General features: G+C 41.8%; 1 protein-coding gene across 3 annotated transcripts in view; it reads left to right on the top strand.

Moving 5' to 3' along the window:
• LOC129701716 (protein phosphatase 3 catalytic subunit alpha-like) overlaps positions 1-18,194 on the top strand; it is a 356,043-nt gene that overhangs the window by 320,725 nt on the left and 17,124 nt on the right. For all 3 annotated transcript variants that reach the window (XM_055643088.1, XM_055643087.1, XM_055643089.1), the window contains 2 exons: positions 1,465-1,549; positions 8,713-8,810. In XM_055643088.1, coding sequence (XP_055499063.1) covers positions 1,465-1,549; positions 8,713-8,810 — 183 coding nt within the window. The remainder of the gene's footprint in view (positions 1-1,464; positions 1,550-8,712; positions 8,811-18,194) is intronic.

Raw genomic sequence — 18,194 nt, 5'->3', positions numbered from 1 at the left:
AACTAATGTCGCAGCGATTTTTCGTCAGCAACTAAGTAGGTTGAACTACCTCGATTTGAATAGCCAAGAGAAAATCGCGTTTTAAACCTGCCCCCCTCTCAAAGGTGCCAAAATCGCACACACGGGCAGCGACAGATCTGCAGCGCCGCTGAAGGTAAGGTTTGCAACATACCTACTTGGACAACAAAAACTCATATGCCAGGCTGTTATTCATTGACTACAGCTTGGCGTTTAATAGGATCATCCCCTCCAAGCTGGTTACCAAGCACTCAGATCTGGGTCTCTGTGCATCCCTCTGCAATTAGATCCTCGACTTCCTCATCTGTCCATATTGGTGGAAATGTACCATCCTCTATTACAATCAGCACGGGTGCACCTCAAGGCTGCGTGCTCAGCCCCCTGCTTTACTCACTATATACTCATGACTGCGTAGCCGGACATAGTGCAAACTCCATCATCAAGTTCACTGACGACACCACTGTTGTGGGATGAATCACTGATGGTGACGAGTCAGAGTATAGAAGTGAGATCGACCAATTGACCAAATGGTGCCAGCACAACAACCTGGCTCTCAACACCAGCAAAACCAAGGAACTGACTGTGGACTTTGGAAGGGGTAGGATAGATACCCACAATCCCATTTTTATCAATGGGATGATGGTGGAAAGGGTCAAGAACTTCAAATTCCTAGGCATGCATATTTCCAAGGATCTTTCCTGGTCCAAGCACACTGATGTAATTATAAAGAAAGCACATCAGCGCACTTCTTCCTGAGAAGATTACGGAGAGTTGGTATGTCAAAGTGGACTCTCTCGAACATCTACAGGTGCACAGTAGAGAGCATGCTGACTGGTTGCATCGTGGCTTGGTTCAGCAACTTGAGCGTCCAGGAGCGGAAAAGATTGCAGAAAGTTGTGACCACTGCCCAGTCCATCACCGGCTCTGACCTCCTCACCATCGAAGGGATCTATCGCAGTCGCTGCCTCAAAAAGGCTGTCAGCATCATCAAGGACCCACACCATCCTGGCCACACACTCATCTCTCCGCTGCCATCAGGTAGAAGGTACAGGAGCCTGAAATCTGGTACATCCAGCTTCATGAACAGCTTCTTCCCCACAGCCATCAGGCTATTAAACTCGCCATCAAACAAACTCTGAACTATAACAGCCTATTACACATTATCTGTTTATTTACGTGTATATATATGGTCTTTGCTATATAGACACACTGAAATGTTCTGTATTTATGCTTACAATATTCTGTTGTGCTGCAGCAAGCAAGAATTTCATTGTCCTATCTGGGACACATGACAATAAACTCTCTTGACTTGACGTCATTTTGTTGGAAGTTATTTTGACAAATATATATACATATAAATTTGCTTATGATTAGTTTTACATTTTGTTTAACAGATGTATTAAATGTAGCATATAATTTTTCTAAACTGAACTCTTTGCTTTCAAGCAAATGCTGCAGCAGCTCGGAAGGAGGTTATCAGGAACAAAATTCGAGCAATTGGCAAAATGGCGAGAGTGTTTTCCGTGCTCAGGTAAGAAGAGTGCACATACAGTAAACTCTTGTTATTATGGACCTCGTTATCATGGATTTCAGTTCTAGTGGACGGACCTACTGACCAGCACCGCTGCTGACACTATTCTTGGCCAGCACTGCCTCCCCAGCTCCTTCCGAGCCGGGCTACCGAAGCCACCCACAGTCCACACCGCCACTTCCAAGCCGGATCTACTGACCTTCACCACCAGATTGGGCTGCCGTCATTGGCCTGCACTACCTCCCCTACTGCCGCCACCACCGACCCACACAGCTTCCTCGGCCTCTTCCAAGCCGCGCTTGCCTCCACCCCACCACTGATCCTTACCTGCACTCCAGCCGCCCATGGGCAATGACTCTGCCAATCCTCACCTCAACTCACCTCGATTCCAGTCCTAGTTGCAGACCAAGAATCTGAAGAAGGGTCTCGACCCGAAATGTCACCTATCCATGTTCTCCAGCGATGCTGCCAGGCCTGCTACCTGCTGAGTTACTTCAGCAGTTTGTGTCCTTTTGTGTATTAACCACCATCTACAGTTCTTTGTTTCTACTATTTATACTATTATTTGGTGATCCCCTACTCAGTTATAGTGAACATTCACAATAACAGACACTGTTACCCCCACTATGGTCCATTATAACCTAAATTTACTGTATTTCATTCTGAATTTGTTGAATCATTTCTCAATGTATGTAAGTTTTTTTATTCCAGGCCTATAACTGTTCAAAATTCATCAACACATGCAAGAATCCATTCACAAATACAAAAGTTGATACTGTGCTGTTAATCTATGACATGGATGGATACTGTTTATGGAAAATATCTCAGACAGTTTATATTTGATTAAAAAAATTACATTTAAATATCTATTGTTCACAAAAAAGTTTAAAAATATGCATTTAGCAATTAAAGTGCTCTGTGAATTTTGGCATGCTCTTAATCTTTTTGGCAGTCTCTCAGCATTGAGAATAATTTGCTTCAATTTGAGTTCTCTGCGCTCTGGGGTGGTTGAAGAATCCTTTGTGGCATCTGCAGACTTTGCCACAGGTGGTGCAGGTGGCAGGGCAGGTGGGCAGATCATGTAAGAGGCTGTGAAATTCTCCCTTGTTGGTGACTGGCTTCTATCTGCTCCAATCCATCTTCTCCAATCCATCTTCTCAGTCACTTCACAAATACTCCTTTTGCACTTTGGGTAATCATGACATAGATGTGTTCATCAGTTGCTGAGGATGTTGCAATTTTTTAAAAGAGGTTTTTAGAATGTTTTTGAAACATTTTCTTTATCATTCAGGATGTTTCTTGCCATGACAGAGTTTAGAGTTAGCTTCTTTTGGGTGTCTAATGTTGGACATTTGGACTATATGGCCTGCTCTTTGCGCTAGTAAAGCATTATCTGCACCTTAAGGGCCTGTCCCATGAGCATGCGACTGGATGCGGCAAGCGCGACCTAACGTGGTCGCTTGAGCCGTACGGCCTCGCGGAGCCGGTGCCCCACTTCGATCGCCGGAGCCGTATGGAGTTGTGCGGAGCTGGTCCCGACAACGCGCGAGGCTCCGAAAAACTGACAGTGTTCAAAAATTCCGCGCGGCAACGGCATTCCAGCCCGCAGCCACCTCGACGCAGTACGCACCGCCTCGACGGGCATACGCAGCGTCTTGACGCCGGACGCAGCGTCTTGACACTGTACGTCACGTGCGAACTTCCCGCGGACTTCGCTCAAACTTCACGTCACTCACTCGACTTCCGCGTGGCCCCCACTCCTAGTTTGGTCGCGCTCGTCGCACGCAGTCGCATGCTGGTGGGACCGGCCCTGTACGGGGATCACTCGACCTCCGCGCAGCCCCCGCTTCCGGTTTGGTCACGCTTGTCGCATGCGGTCGCATGCTCGTTGGACAGGCCCTTTAGTGCTGAGGATGGTGGCTTGGGAGAGAATATTGGGAGAGAATGTCATTAATTCATCTATCTCTTAAGTAGATCCACAGAAGTTATACCTCTCAATAGCCTTGAGGAAGATTGCCCATGTCTCCAGTGTGTGCGGGAGGGTAGAGTCACTGCCACTCTGTACACCATAAACATCAGAATCAGAATGCTTTATTGTCATTGCATGTGTCACATACAATGAGATTACTGTGTCTCTCCTTTTAAAAGAACTTCAAACATTCACATACTCATACTTTTTACACTCCCTCCCTCCCCAAACCCACCCATGGATTCACATTTACATACATTAACACTGTCTCCCACCCCCCCTCCTTCCCCATAACCCGCTCCCGAGACAGAGTTCAGTTCCAAGATTGCTGATGGGTAAAAGCTGTTCTTGAGTCTGGCAGTACGTGACTTTAGTGACCTGTACCTTTTTCCTGAGGGCAGCAGTGTGACAAGGATGTGTAATGTCTTTCACGATATTACAGGTCCTGCTGCTGCATCTGGAGTGGTAAATGTCCTCCAGAGGGGGCAGGGGGAGTCCAATGATACCCTGGGCAGTTTTTATCACCCTCTGGAGAGCTGCTCTGTCGGCTGCTGAACAGTTCCCAAACCAGGCAGTTATGCAGTAAGTCAGTATGCTTTCTACCGAACAGTGGTAGAAAGACTCCAGCAGTTTAGCAGACAGATGGTTCTTGGTTTGAGTTTTTGATCTTTGAACATTCTTTTCCTCAGTCAATGTCAGCCCTGTCAGCACACTGTGGGAGATAGTGAACTTTGTAAACTTTTCCAAATTTTTGAAAGCTATAATTGAATCTGCTTCCATCGTTCAGTTTAGTTTATTGTGATGTGTACCGAGGTACAGTGAAAAGCTGTTTGTCGTGTGCTAACCAGTCAGCAGAAAGACAATACATGATTTCAATTGATCCATGATAAAGGAATAACATTTGGTGCAAGGTAAAGCCAGCAAGTCTGATCAAGGATAGTTCGAGAGTCATCAAAGAGATAGATGGTAGTTCAGCACTGCTCTCTGGTTGTGGTAGGATGATTCAATTGCCTTTCAGGCAGTAAATTCCAGACTGTAATAAGTCACTGTGTTATGATTTTCCTCAAGTTATATCAGGTTCCTTAACTAATTAATTTTTATCCATAACTTTTTATCACTGAACATTCTGGCACTAGAAACGGTTTCTGTTTATTTGTACTAAAATCCCTTCATCATTTTAAATCTCCATCAATCTTTTTTTTTGTTTCACTAGGAACTATCACAGCTTCTTTGGTCTGCCCACATAAATTAATCCATTCACCTCTGTTATCATTCTTGTAACTCTTTGACGTTAATGACTCCTAAATGTGGAACACAGTGTTTAGTTGGTGTTTAATCAGATAAAACATAACTTCATTTTTTTTGTGCTTTATAACTTGTTTTTTTAACAGTCCTTGCATTTTTCTTGTCTCCTTCAAAGACATTTCTAGGCAAACCTCCAAAAGTTCTTTTCTTCCATCTTTAACCTTATGCCATTTACTTTGTATTGGTTCATCATATCCCGCCAAAATGGATCACTTCATACATCTCCATGTTGAATTTCACCTACCACATGTCCAGCTGTTCATACCACATGCCCAGATGCTTGAAGCCTATTGTTTTCATTATTTTTGCTAATTACACTTGTAGGTTGTCCTATGCATACATTGAAGGATTGAATTGATGAAAGATGCAACATGGAAACCGCTCCTTCGGCCCACCGAGTCCAGCTGAACATAGATCACCCGTTCACACTGGTTCTGTTATCGCATCCATTCCCGATACATTGAAGACAATTTATAGAGGCCAATTAACCAGCAAATTCACATGTATTTGGGATGTGGGAGGAAGCCAGAGCATCCAGAGGAAACCCACACAGTCACAGGGAGAACGTGCAAACGCCACACAGACAGCACCTGAGGTCAGGATTCAATCCGGCTCTCTGGCACGGTGTGGCATCAGTACCAGCTGTGCCATTGTGCTGCCTTGTAGGTGTTACCTTGTAGGTAGTTAATCTGTGGAACTCTGCCACTGAGGACTGTGGAGGCCAAGTCAGTGGATGTTTTTAAGGCAGAAATAGGCAAATTCATGATTAGAACAGTGTCAAGGGTTATTGGGAGACAACAGGAAAATGGGATTAGGAGGTAGAGATTAGCCATGATTGAATGGCAAGTGGATTCATGAGCCGAATGGTCTATAGCTTGTGAACTAGGTCATTAATATATATCAATAGCAGCAGTTACTCTGTCCTGACCTCTCAAAAACATCAATACATTCCTCCAATTTGGAAAACACGCACTCAATTCTCGTCTGTCCCTTAGCCTGTTTTATGTCCACAGGCCCTCTGTCCCTTTAACTCCAATGACGTATTTTTTAATGATTAAATTTTGATGGTGCTCTATGTGAAAATTTCTTCTGACTTTCCCTTGCTATCTGCTCATAAAATATTCAATTTCTGTCTCTGAGTATTGAACAACTTAGCAGTGAGAACAACCTTTTACTATTTATCACCTCAAATCTTGCGCATTTAGAAATCATGCTCCATTTTCCACCATAACACTAATCTATTGCATCTGCTGTATAATTTAAGACCATCGCAGTAATCTTTCAGTGTGTCCTTTCTAAAATGGTTCTGTCAGAACTGCACTTTACACTCTGCCTTGTAGAAACATTGTATTGTAAAACTCTGCATTGTACAAACAAACAATCGCAGATGAGTGTTAATACACAAAAGGGCATAACGTCCTAGAGTAACAGCAGGTCAGGCGGCATCTCATGGATTTTCAACTGCATTGTCACTGATTCTGAGCACTTTTCATGACCTTAACATATATTAGCACTATAATATTCAAAGGATAGAGCATTGTTGTAATTTGATCATTATTCTTCTGGTAAATAGTTTTCAGTTAATTAATTTCAACACTTAGTATAAGCCTTGAAAGCTGGCTACTTCTAATATTTGTTCACAATCAAAGCATATCATTAGATTTTGTTAATCAAATCCCAGAAGCAGCAAAACAACATCTCCTTCTATAGCATGACAACATTCTTGAGATTAATTTTTCTATTTAAAAAGTGCTCAATTTGGATATAAACTATAGGTTACTGCTTGAATTGAAAAAAAATTGCAGAGACTGAATATCTAACAAAGAACATTCTGGAAATATTCAGCAATAGTTGGCATCTGAGGAGATAGAAACAGAATTGACATTTGGGGATAATGAGCCTTTAGAAGGATGATTGTGATGGCTGGAGAATAAGATTATCCAGGTGGTACAGTATCTGTCTAATGTCATTGAGATGAATCAGACAATTAGTGGGCGCATAACTCAAAATAATATGGTGAAATAGTAAAAGCTCTCCAGTTGCTGAAAATCTGAACTATTGCAGTTCCAGGAAGTTATTTTGTACTTTTTTTTACCCCTGTAACTTCCAGTCACCTGGTACTTTCATTCGCTATCCCAACCCACAGTTTATCCACCTGTATGGTTTCAGAAAAGCCCTGGGCAATCTCAAGAACCAATGTTGCATTCAACAATTTAAGATGACAAGCCATCCCTGGCCAGTTCTGAAGTTAGGTTATTCAACTGTAACATTACTTCAGTTTAACACAAAAAGCTGAAATAACTCAGCGGGTCAGACAGCATCACTAGAGAAAAGGAATAGGTGAGGTTTTTGGGTCTAGACCCTTTTTCAGACCGAAAACTGAAGAAGACAGAGTCTGAAGATGGGTCTCAACCCGAAATGTCACCTGACCCGCTGAATTACTCCCGCTTTTTGTGTTTATCTTTGGTTTTAACCAGCATCTGCAGTTCTTTCCAACACATTACTTCATTTTGTGTCTCTCCATAGATGCTACCTAGATATCTCCAGCATTCGCTTCTTTCAGATTTTCAGCAGCCTCTGCAATCTGCATCTCTCAGTTCCAGATTGGTGGTTGGAAGCCAACATTGGTCTCCACCCTACCACAATATCCCCTTTGATATCCCCATCCCTCCCCCTCAATGCAACTTAAAACACACTAGCTTTTTCACCTCCAGTTCTGATGAAACCATTGACCTGAAATGTTAGTCGTGCCTCTTTTTGCACGGATGCTTTCCCAACACCTTGTCTTTTTATTATAATAGTGTAATGGCAATTTCAAATGTTTCCATTGTCATTAATATGCTGTCAGGGAGGCGTGGATCGAATTATGCAGTACAATAACAAAAACAAATCTTTCAGTCGTTATTTCAAGTTTAATTGATTCTTTATAGAAGTTGTGGTAAATACAAAGAAGTATCTTACTATCTCAACTGGTAAAAAACTGTGTCTGCTCTCCGGTGCCAGCTCTCGTCTGACCTGACCATTATGTCGTATCGTTAGTTCTATGTAAGTCGTGCCCATCTACATAAATCCACGCCTATCTACGTATCAAAATCCCACCCCCAAGAGTTCAAAATTATACAACTAGAAATATCTAGACAAAATACTATAATATACTAACAGTAACTAACTTAAGCATAAATGGCTCCTACAAATAGAGTTTTATTATAATTAACAATAGTTAATAACATGTCCATGAATATGCAGCAGGTGAATGGATATTGGCTTTGTGATAAATAGCCTTATTAGTGTTATGGAACAAATGTTTTTGAATTTTGGTTCGAGTAGTTCGCTCAGATATTCCCGAGGTTAACATTTCATGTACAACTTCATATTTTAAATTTAATAGTAAGAAAAAAGTAAGAAAAGCAAGAAATAAAGAAAAAGAGAATATTATATAAAGTAGTGATATTGTTAGTTCGTGAAAAATAGAGAAAATGCGCCCATAAAGCTGTATAGCCAGAGAGAGAAAACAAAAAGAAGAGGTGAAATAAGAAAAAAAAAGAATAGAGAAGAAAAAAAAGAGAAAAAAAAAGAAAAATTGAAAGGGATATACCTACTTCGTATCTTTACCCACCCCTCACTCGGTTCTGAAACAGTTAATTTCTAAGATTGTGTTGCACCATATGCTTGTAATAAGTCGACAAAGGGAGACCAAATCTTTAAGAATTGGTCTGATTTGCCTGATAGGACAAATCTCATATCTTCAAGATGTAACATTTCGGACATATTTGAAATCCTCATTTTGAGCATTGGTGTGGGTGCATGTTAACCCGAGATTAACTTTAAGGATATTTAAATGTATGTGAAATACAATCTAAATCATGCTTAATTTGTTTTTTTTTCCCAGAGAGGAGAGTGAGAGTGTTTTAACTTTGAAAGGTCTGACTCCGACTGGTATGCTGCCCAGTGGAGTGTTGGCTGGAGGCAAACAGACCTTACAAACCGGTAAGTGTGCTTTACCCCCCTTTCCCAAAACTGCACTGTGCATACGTTTCTGTTCCCTTCATGACCTTTTAAGTTATTCTCCGACAGTTCTTGTATATGTGTTTTAAAAATTCTAACAAAATATTGCAATTTCTTAAGTATAATTATGACTTTCACTTTATGAACATTACAATATTCAACAATGAACAAATAATTGTTCTGTGCTACAACAACATCACACGGTCCGTTTGGTAAATTTGTGTGGAAAATGAGGAGAGGAAAGGGACGTCAGTTTGCGGGAACTGCTCCAGTTCATCGAGCACACAGCCTGACCGGACTTTGGATAATGGCGCCAAAAATGCTGGTTCCAGCATGTGCATATATGCAAAAATACTTTCACTGTGCAGTTTCATATGTGATGAATAAAGCACTATTGAACTATTGAATTAAAATTGCGGATGTTAGAATCTTAAAAAAAAAACAGGAAGTGTTGGAAGAACTCAGCCAGTCAAGTAGCATCTATGGAAAAAGAAACCTGTCATGGTTTTGGGTCAGTGATCCTTTTGTCAGAGCTGGGGAGGGAGAGTGGAGGGTTTACAGTTTTAAAAGTGGAACTGGAGTGTGTGGGAGGTGTGAGACGAGTCTATATAGTGAAGACAGATCAGATGATAATGAGCACGAGGATTGACCACGATTAAAAAAAATGAAGTGAGAAAGAGGCATCAGCATGATTATGGGAAATGACACATGAGCAATTTAGCTGAGTTGGAGAATTCATTGTTCAGTCACCAGTGCCTAGATGGATGATCTAGATGTAGTTCTGGTTTACTTCAGGCTTCACTGTGACAATTGAAGAGATTACAGACAGACAGATTGTAATGGGAGGGGGATTAACAAAGTAGCATGGGAACAGAAAGCTCAGGATCATCCCTGAGGATTTGGCGCAGGTACTGGACAGCGCAATCACCCTATCTGTCTTTGGTCACTCTGCACAAAATACAGTGAAAACTAGGTCTGAACCAAATGGAGAAAATGTGTGGAAGCACACAATTATCATCTTTATACAAAAAAAAATGATATTTCCTGCTAAATCCTTTATCAGAATTCTGATGAATTATCATTAGCTCTCTAAATATGTTTTCATCCATAAACAGTTAAAAGGATACACAGGAAGACAGTGACACATTTGAGCCAGTCAATAATCATTAGCAAGAAACTTGCCATTTGGAATTTCCTTTTCCCATTTATTGTAAAAAAATACCGTGGTCTCTACTAAGAAAGGTCATGCAGAAAGAGAACCGATACAGAAAGGGGAACCTTCAGGGAATTTATTGCCACAGACGGCTGTGGGGGCCATGTCAGTGCATATTTTTGATATATGATATAATTGATATAATTTGCCACACAACCAGAGTCGGTGGAATTTTGGGTTGCCAGCAGCGGTACAGTAATAAAGAACACACAACCACAATAAACATTTTACACAAACATCCACCACAGCATTCACCACTGTGGTGGAAGGCACAGAACTTGGCCAGTCCTCCTCCATTTTCCCCCGTGGGCGGGACCTCCACCCTCCACAGCCGTTGCTGCGGGCGTCCAGATGGTAAGGGGCAAAGTCAAAGTCAAGGTGAGTCCAGGATCGGCTCTTCCCAACCAGGGACCGCGGCTTCAGGCTGGTGTAGGCCGCAGGCCAGCGGTCAAAGTTTTAAAGTGCCTGCCATGCCGCAGCCGGAAGCACCGCAGTCTGCAGGGCCGGCGGTCGAAGCTCCCCTCCAGGGGAGATGGTAAGTCCATACCGGGCCGGCGGTGGAAGCTTCTTCTTCCCTCCAGGTCCTCCATGAGGGATCCCGGGCTGTAGACGCCGCACCAGCTGGAGTTCTGCAGACCGCTGCTTCAGGCTGCCGGCTGCCGCGGGCCAGCGTAACGAAGCATTCCCCTCTGGCGAGCCCCAGCGAGGTCTCACCCGCTCCGCGCCGAGAGTCCTGAAAAAAAGTCGCCTCTCCATGAAGGAGGCGGCCGAAACGGTTTCCCCCTTACCCCCCCACATCACCCCCCACACATAACACACAAAGAAACATTAAAAACAGACTTTTAAACATACTAAAAAAATTTAAAAAGTTGAAAAAAAAGGACACGCTGCCGACAGGCTGCCGCCAGTGCAGCGCCCCCTTTTAAGGCTGAGATTGATAGATTCTTGATTAGTAATGGTGGCAGGGATTATGGGGAGAAGACAGGAGAATCAGTTGAGAGGAAAGGATAGATCAGCCATGATTGAATAGCAGGGTAGACTTGACAATAGACAATAGGTGCAGGAGTAGGCTGATCATCAGTACTCTGTTCCTGCCTTCTCCCCATATCCCTTGACTGCTATCTTTATCCAACTCTCTCTTGAAAGCACCCAGAGAACGAGCCTCCACCGCCCTCTGAGGCAGAGAATTCCACAGGCTCACAACTCTCTGTGAAAAAGTATTTCCTCACCTCTGTTCTAAATGGCTTACCCCTTATCCTTAAACTGTGGCCCCTGGTTCTGGACTCCTCCAACATCGGGAACATGTTCCTGCCTCTAACGAGTCCAAACCCATAATAATCTTATATGTTTCAATAAGATATCCTCTCATCCTTCTAAATTCCACTGTATACAAGCCCAGCCGCTCCATTCCATCAACATATGACAGTCCCGCCATCCCGGGAATTAACCTTGTGAACCTACGCTGCACTCCCTCAATAGCAAGAATCTCCTTCCTCAAATTTGGAGACCAAAACTGCACACAATACTCCAGGTGGGGTCTCACTAGGGCCCTCCAGGTGAGGTCTCACTAGGGCCAACTGCAGAAGGACCTCTTTGCTCCTATAATCAACTCCTCTTGTTATGAAGGCCAACATGCCATCTTTTCACTTCCTGCTGTACCTGCATATTTACTTTCAGTGACTGATGAACAAGGACCCCCGGATCCCGTTGTACTTCCCCTTTTCCCAACTTGAGATAATAATCTGCCTTCCTGTTTTTGCCACCAATGTGGATAACCTCACATTTATCCTCATTAAACTGCATCTGCCACGCATCTGCCCACACCCAACCTGTCCAACTTGAAGGGCCAAATGGCCTAATTCTGCTTCTAGAACTTATGACCCTCAGAAGCAAACTCTCCACAATACAGAATGTCATGGACAACATATTTATGTGCATGAAATACTTTTGGGAATACAGAAGCAAAATTGTGCACAGCAGACCCCCAAATATCTTGGTGACGATAGCTTTAAAATTAGTAAATTCTGTTGCTGTTATTCTGTTACTGTCACAACTGTAAATTAACTTACCAGATTATGATAAAAAAAATTAGACTACCTTTACATTTTAGGAATATTATATGACAACCATAGATTTAGTTAAGGAGAACTAACATTAGAAATGTGATTCATATGCATGATATTTCTTCTACGTTTTCTCCATCAATTTGTGATGTGCTCTGCGATTGTAGCTCAAAGCATCATCTGTTGCTACGATACATCTTTTTATTTTAACTCATGATACTTTTAACCCATTAACCCAAGAATGAAGCATTTTTTCTTCTTGACATAATTTAAAATGGTGAGCATGTTCTTTCTTTGTTTTCTACAGCTGTTCGGGTCTCTTGAATAATTCTAAGACGTTTATTCTGAATCAACAAATTATTATTCTGTTGATTTAGCCATCCTGAGCAGTTTAGATAAACAACCTTCTGCAGCATTGGTAATTAGGAATAGAACACATGAAATTATCATTATGTTGCACCACAAACGGTTGGATTTGGTTCCTGATGCACTGAATTTCCAATTCCAGTAGTGCTGCTGAGGTGGAACAAGTGCATGGAAGGTCTTTGTCCTTTGGTCAGCTTGGGGAATCACACACAAGAAAATATAAAAATGAATTAATAAGTTGATATATATATATTTTAATATATCAGTAATACTATTTAGGCCATTGGTGGTTAAAAACATATGTGCAGCTTTATCTGCACGCTACTGAGATTTTGTTTTGTTAAATTATTGCATTGCTACAAACCACACCCGATAATAACTCAGCTGCCAAAATAGACTTGTGTGGGCTTCATGGAAATTGATATTTATCATCTGCAAGTCTCAGCAACAAATCAGTTGGAGATGGTTAAGGGCACAGGATGTTTCATTCTTAACAAATGTATTTCTGAACATGAGAATACTTTGACGCATTTTCCACCTACTTTCTCTGGAAGAACCCTGGGCTGATTATTTAATAATGAATGTACGGGCAAAGAAACGTCAGGGAATTGTTGAATCTGTGATTGGACATGGGATGAAAATGCATAATACACACTGCTGATCTTGTGACATAAAATATAGCTTTATGCTTGACAAATTATTGACTGATTTGCAGGGTGGGGATTCGCGAGATCTATTTTTGTGAAATTCACTCCACTTAAAGCAGCAAGTGGTGTTGAATATTGCAGAGCTGACAAAATAACCTGGATGAGTGTTGTAAGTTAGGAGTTATAGTTGGGGATGCGGGTTCCAGGATGTTGGGATAGAGGGGACTCAGATTTAGTACTTAGAGAGACATGAGAGTGCAGATGCTGGGGTCTGGAGGGAAAATCACATTGCTGGAGGAAATCAGGTGGTCAGGCAGCAACTGTGCTGAGTCCAGATGAAGGGATTTTGACCCGAGATATTGACTGTCCCTTTCCCCCCTGCAGATGCTAGGCACAAAATGCTGGAGTAACTGATGGATCAGGCAACGTTTCTGGAGAAAAGGAATGGATGACGTTTCAGGTCGAGACCCTTCTTCAGAAGAATTGTTTTGACCTGAAACGTCAGCTATTTTTTTTCTCCAGAGATGCTGCCAGATCTGCCGAGTTTCCCCAGCATTTTGTGTCTATCTTTGGTGTAAACCAGCATCTGCAGTTCCTTTCTAACTCTTTGCAGATGCTGCCTGACCCATCTGGTTCCTCCAGAAGTATGTTTTTTGCTTTAATACTGAGATGCTAAATCAAAAGAACAAGCACAGGCAAGGACTTATGCACTGGAATTACCTTTATAATTTTTTCTGCCGTGCTGTCTCTCTTCCCATTTTTCAAAAGCTACTTGTTTGATCAAGCCCTAGTGTCTCTCCTGAGACTTGATGTCAGACTTTGTTTGATAATACTATTCTGAAATCTCTGGGCATCTTTATGCTAGATTAAATGTGCAACACAAATACCTATTGTACAATTATTATTGTTGAAATATTATGTTGCATTAAGGTTCAAGGCGCTTTTCTTAATTATTATCACAAATGCAATATGATTAGTAAGTTTGCAGATGACACTATAGTGGGTGGTATCGAAGATAGTGAAGATGGTTATCAAAATTTACAGCAAGATCTTGATCATCTGGCAAGAGGTCTGAGGAATGGTTAATTGAGTTTAATGCAGATAAGTGTAACTTCTTGCATTTTGGTGGCCGATTGGGAAAGGGGGAGATGCAGCAAGACATGGGTGTCATGGTACACCAGTCATTGAAGGTAGGCATGCAGGTGCAGCAGGCAGTAAAGAAAGCGAATGGTATGTTAGCTTTCATTGCAAAAGGATTTGAGTATAGGAGCAGGGAGGTTCTACTGCAGTTGTACAGGGTCTTGGTGAGACCACACCTGGAGTATTGTGTACAGTTTTGGTCTCCTACTCTCGGGAAATACATTCTTACCATAGAGGGAGTACAGAGAAGGTTCACCAGACTGATTCCTGGGATGTCAGGGCTTTCATATGAAGAAAGACTGGATAGACTCGATTTGTACTCGCTAGAATTTAGAAGATTGAGGGGGGATCTTATAGAAACTTACAAAATTCTTAAGGAGTTGGACAGGCTAGATGCAGGAAAATTGTTCCCGATGTTGGGGAAGTCCAGAACAAGGGGTCACAGTTTAAGGATAAAGGGGAAATCTTTTAGGACAGAGATGAGGAAAACTTTTTTCACACAGAGAGTGGTGAATCCCTGGAATTCTCTCCCACAGAATTTTGTTGAGGCCAGTTCATTGGCTATATTTAAGAGGGAGTTAGATGTGGCCCTTGTGGCCAAAGGGATCAGGGGGTATGGAGAAAAGGCAGGTACAGGATACTGAGTTGGATGATCAGCCATGATCATATTGAATAGCGGTACAGGCTCGAAGGGCCGAATGGCCTACTCCTGCACCTATTTTCTATGTTTTCTTTGTATCTATGGTTGAGTAGGCCAATCGGGTACTACCAAAATACCAGACGCAGAGTCTTGCTGTATTTTCCGTAATACCCGACTGATGAGGCAGAAAGGAGGGAATGCATAAATAAACAATTCCCCCAATGCAGCGAAAATCCATCTGTCGCCGCTGCCCCAGGGTCTGGTTCCCACGAAACATAGTTTGATAACTGGTGATTAAGCCTGGATGCGAATAGATCAATATTTTTTCACACAGAGAGTGGTGAATCTCTGGAACTCTCTGCCACAGAGGGTAGTTGAGGCCAGTTCATTGGCTATATTTAAGAGGGAGTTAGATGTGGCCCTTGTGGCTAAGGGGATCAGGGGGTATGGAGAGAAGGCAGGTACTGAGTTGGATGATCAGCCATGATCATATTGAATGGCGGTGCAGGCTCGAAGGGCCGAATGGCCTACTCCTGCACCTAATTTCTATGTTTCTATGTTTCTATGTTTGGGAAGTTAAATCAGGGTAAATGGTTCACAGTAAATGGCAGGGCGTGGGGGGGGGGGGATGTTGTAGAGCAAAGTCTGAGTGCAAGTAGATTATTCCTTGAACGTGGCATCACAGATAGATAGGGTGGTCAAGAAGGCTTTTGGCATATTGGCCTTCATAAGTCATGTTTTGAGAAGAGCAGTTGGATGTTATGTTACAGTTGCATAACATGATGATGAGGCCACATTTGGAGTATTGTGTTCAGGTTTGGTCACTCTGCTATAGGAAGAATGTCATTAAGCTTGAAAGAGTGCAGAGAAAATTTACAAGGATGTTGCCAGGACTCAAGGGCCTGAGCTATATGGAGAGGTTGGTCAGGATAGGACTTAGGATCAGCCTAGGATGATCTTATAGAGGAGTATAAAATCATGAGGGGGATTTGATATGATGAACGCAGTCTTTTACCCAGAATAGGGGAATCAAGAATGAGTGGACACATGTTTACGGTGAGAGGAGAATGATTTAATGGGAACCTGAGGGGGCAACTTTTTTCACACAGAAAGTGGTGGGTTTATGGAACGAGCTGCAGGAGGAGATAATTGAGACAGGTACGATGACGACTTTGAAAAAACATTTGGATAGGTACGTACATTGATAGGAAAGGTTTAGAGTGATATCGGCAAAACGCGGGCCAGTGGGACTCGTGTAGATGGGCATTTTGGTCTGTACGTGCAAGAAGGGCCTATTTCCATGCTGTATGACTCCTATATTTCTAAATTATAAATGTTAAGATAAGATGCTACGATCAGACGGTAGTATCGAATAATTCTATGGTCTTGTGTTACAGAATTGCTCCAAAGCCATTTGATAACCAGCCACTAAATAATCTGTGAAAATTTAACCCATAAATTAATGCAGGATTCCTTTATTTCATTTAGAGATGATATATCCATCTATAATTTGAAGCATTATTTTACCATGATAGCAAAAAAATATCAAATTAAGTTGAGAAATGTTATTGAAGCACAACTGCACTTACAATATAGGATAAGAGACCAAGTAAATTGGTCTATTTTATATCAACATTTTTTTTAAACTTTATATCAATGATCATAAAATTGCACACTTCTTCATAATTAAGAATGTTGCATAACAGAAGGCAAATGCAATCTTTCCTGGTTACTTGGTGACTGAATGTCTTCTCTATGTGGCACTGAACCTAATGCAATCATTAAATATTATGGGTTAATTTCCCATTTTCAACAAATCAACTGTATACCTTTGACTCCTGATTCATGGGATTTTTATGTCATTGGCAAAGCCGCCATTTATTGTTCACATTAATTGTTCTTGGGAATGTGGTGTTGAGTCACCTTCTCCAACAGTTACAGTCAATATGGTGCAGCTAGTGGCACAGTGTTGCTAAATTCAGATTTGTATTCAATGGCAAAAAAGGGAAATGGTATAATTTCAATTTGGGAGATGCTGATGTTCCTGTTTGCTTTTGCCCTTGTTCTTCTTGGTGTAATAAGTTTTGGTGTTACATAAAACCTTTATGATTTACAGTACTGGGTCTTATTGATGTACACATTGCAGTTACAGTCACTGTGAAGGGGGGATAAATGCTTTCTATGGATGATGGGGTGCCATTATCATGGGCTGATTTCTAAATAATCGTAGTGTCTGGGAGTCGTACAACATGGAAAGACACCCTTTGGCCCACCAAGTCTGTGCCAACCATCAAACATTTTGAACATTTCTGTAATGGAACTATAATTATTCAGGCAAAAAAAAAGAACGTCCTGTCACTCTTCTGATATTTTGCTTTATTGACGGTGGAAAGATGTTAGCAAGTGGATGGCTTGGTTCAGAATATTCAATGTTTGATTTGTTCCTGTGCACATAATATTTATGCGAATGGTCCAGTTTTTGATCAATGGTGACACCTGGGACATTGACAATAGTATCAAGGAAATTGATTGGAATTTCTGGTGTTTGATAGGGTCCTTGCCTTGCCCTCTTATGACACAATTATTGTCATCTACTGGTCCAACCTTTAATGTCTAAGGAAAATGAGTATAGAGCGCTGCCAAATGGGTTAACATCAGCCCCCAGGCTGTTCACTAAAATTTTGAAACCAGCCCTAGCGTTTCTACAGAAACGAAAACACATGGTCATGGCATATCTAGATGACATACTTATTGTGGGCAAAACTTTGGAATTGGCCAAACAAACTGTAACAGCCACAAAACAGTTATTTGAAAAACTGGGGTTTATTATCCATCCAGTTAAATCTAAATTAACGCCTTCCACTACTATGGACTATTTGGGGTTCACCATTGACTCAGTTCACATGTCGGTGACTTTGCCAAAGGGAAAGGCTATAGACTTAATAGAGGCTTGCAATAACCTCATTGACATCAGTAACCATCCATCAGATTGGAAGCAAAAGTAATTGGCAAAATGGTGGCTGCTTTTCCAGCCACACAATTTGGACCTTTTCATTACCAACATATTTACAGAGAGCAAAAATACAAGCACTCAAAATCAATGCTGGTCATTTTGACAGACCAATGAAGCTACCAATCCAAGCTAAAATGGAACTAAAATGGTGGATAGATAACATTTGGCTTTGTTTCAATCCAATCATTAGCAGCAACCCTTCTATGGTGCTACAAACTGATGCCGGTGCACTTGGTTGGGGTGCCACCAATTCCATCTCCAGCTGTGGAGGTAGATGGACTGCT

The sequence above is a fragment of the Leucoraja erinacea genome, chromosome 11 (genome assembly GCF_028641065.1).
Source record: "Leucoraja erinacea ecotype New England chromosome 11, Leri_hhj_1, whole genome shotgun sequence".
Lineage (NCBI taxonomy): Eukaryota > Metazoa > Chordata > Chondrichthyes > Rajiformes > Rajidae > Leucoraja > Leucoraja erinaceus.
The sequence above is the reverse complement of the archived record's forward strand: the minus strand, read 5'-3'. Positions and strand labels throughout refer to the sequence as shown.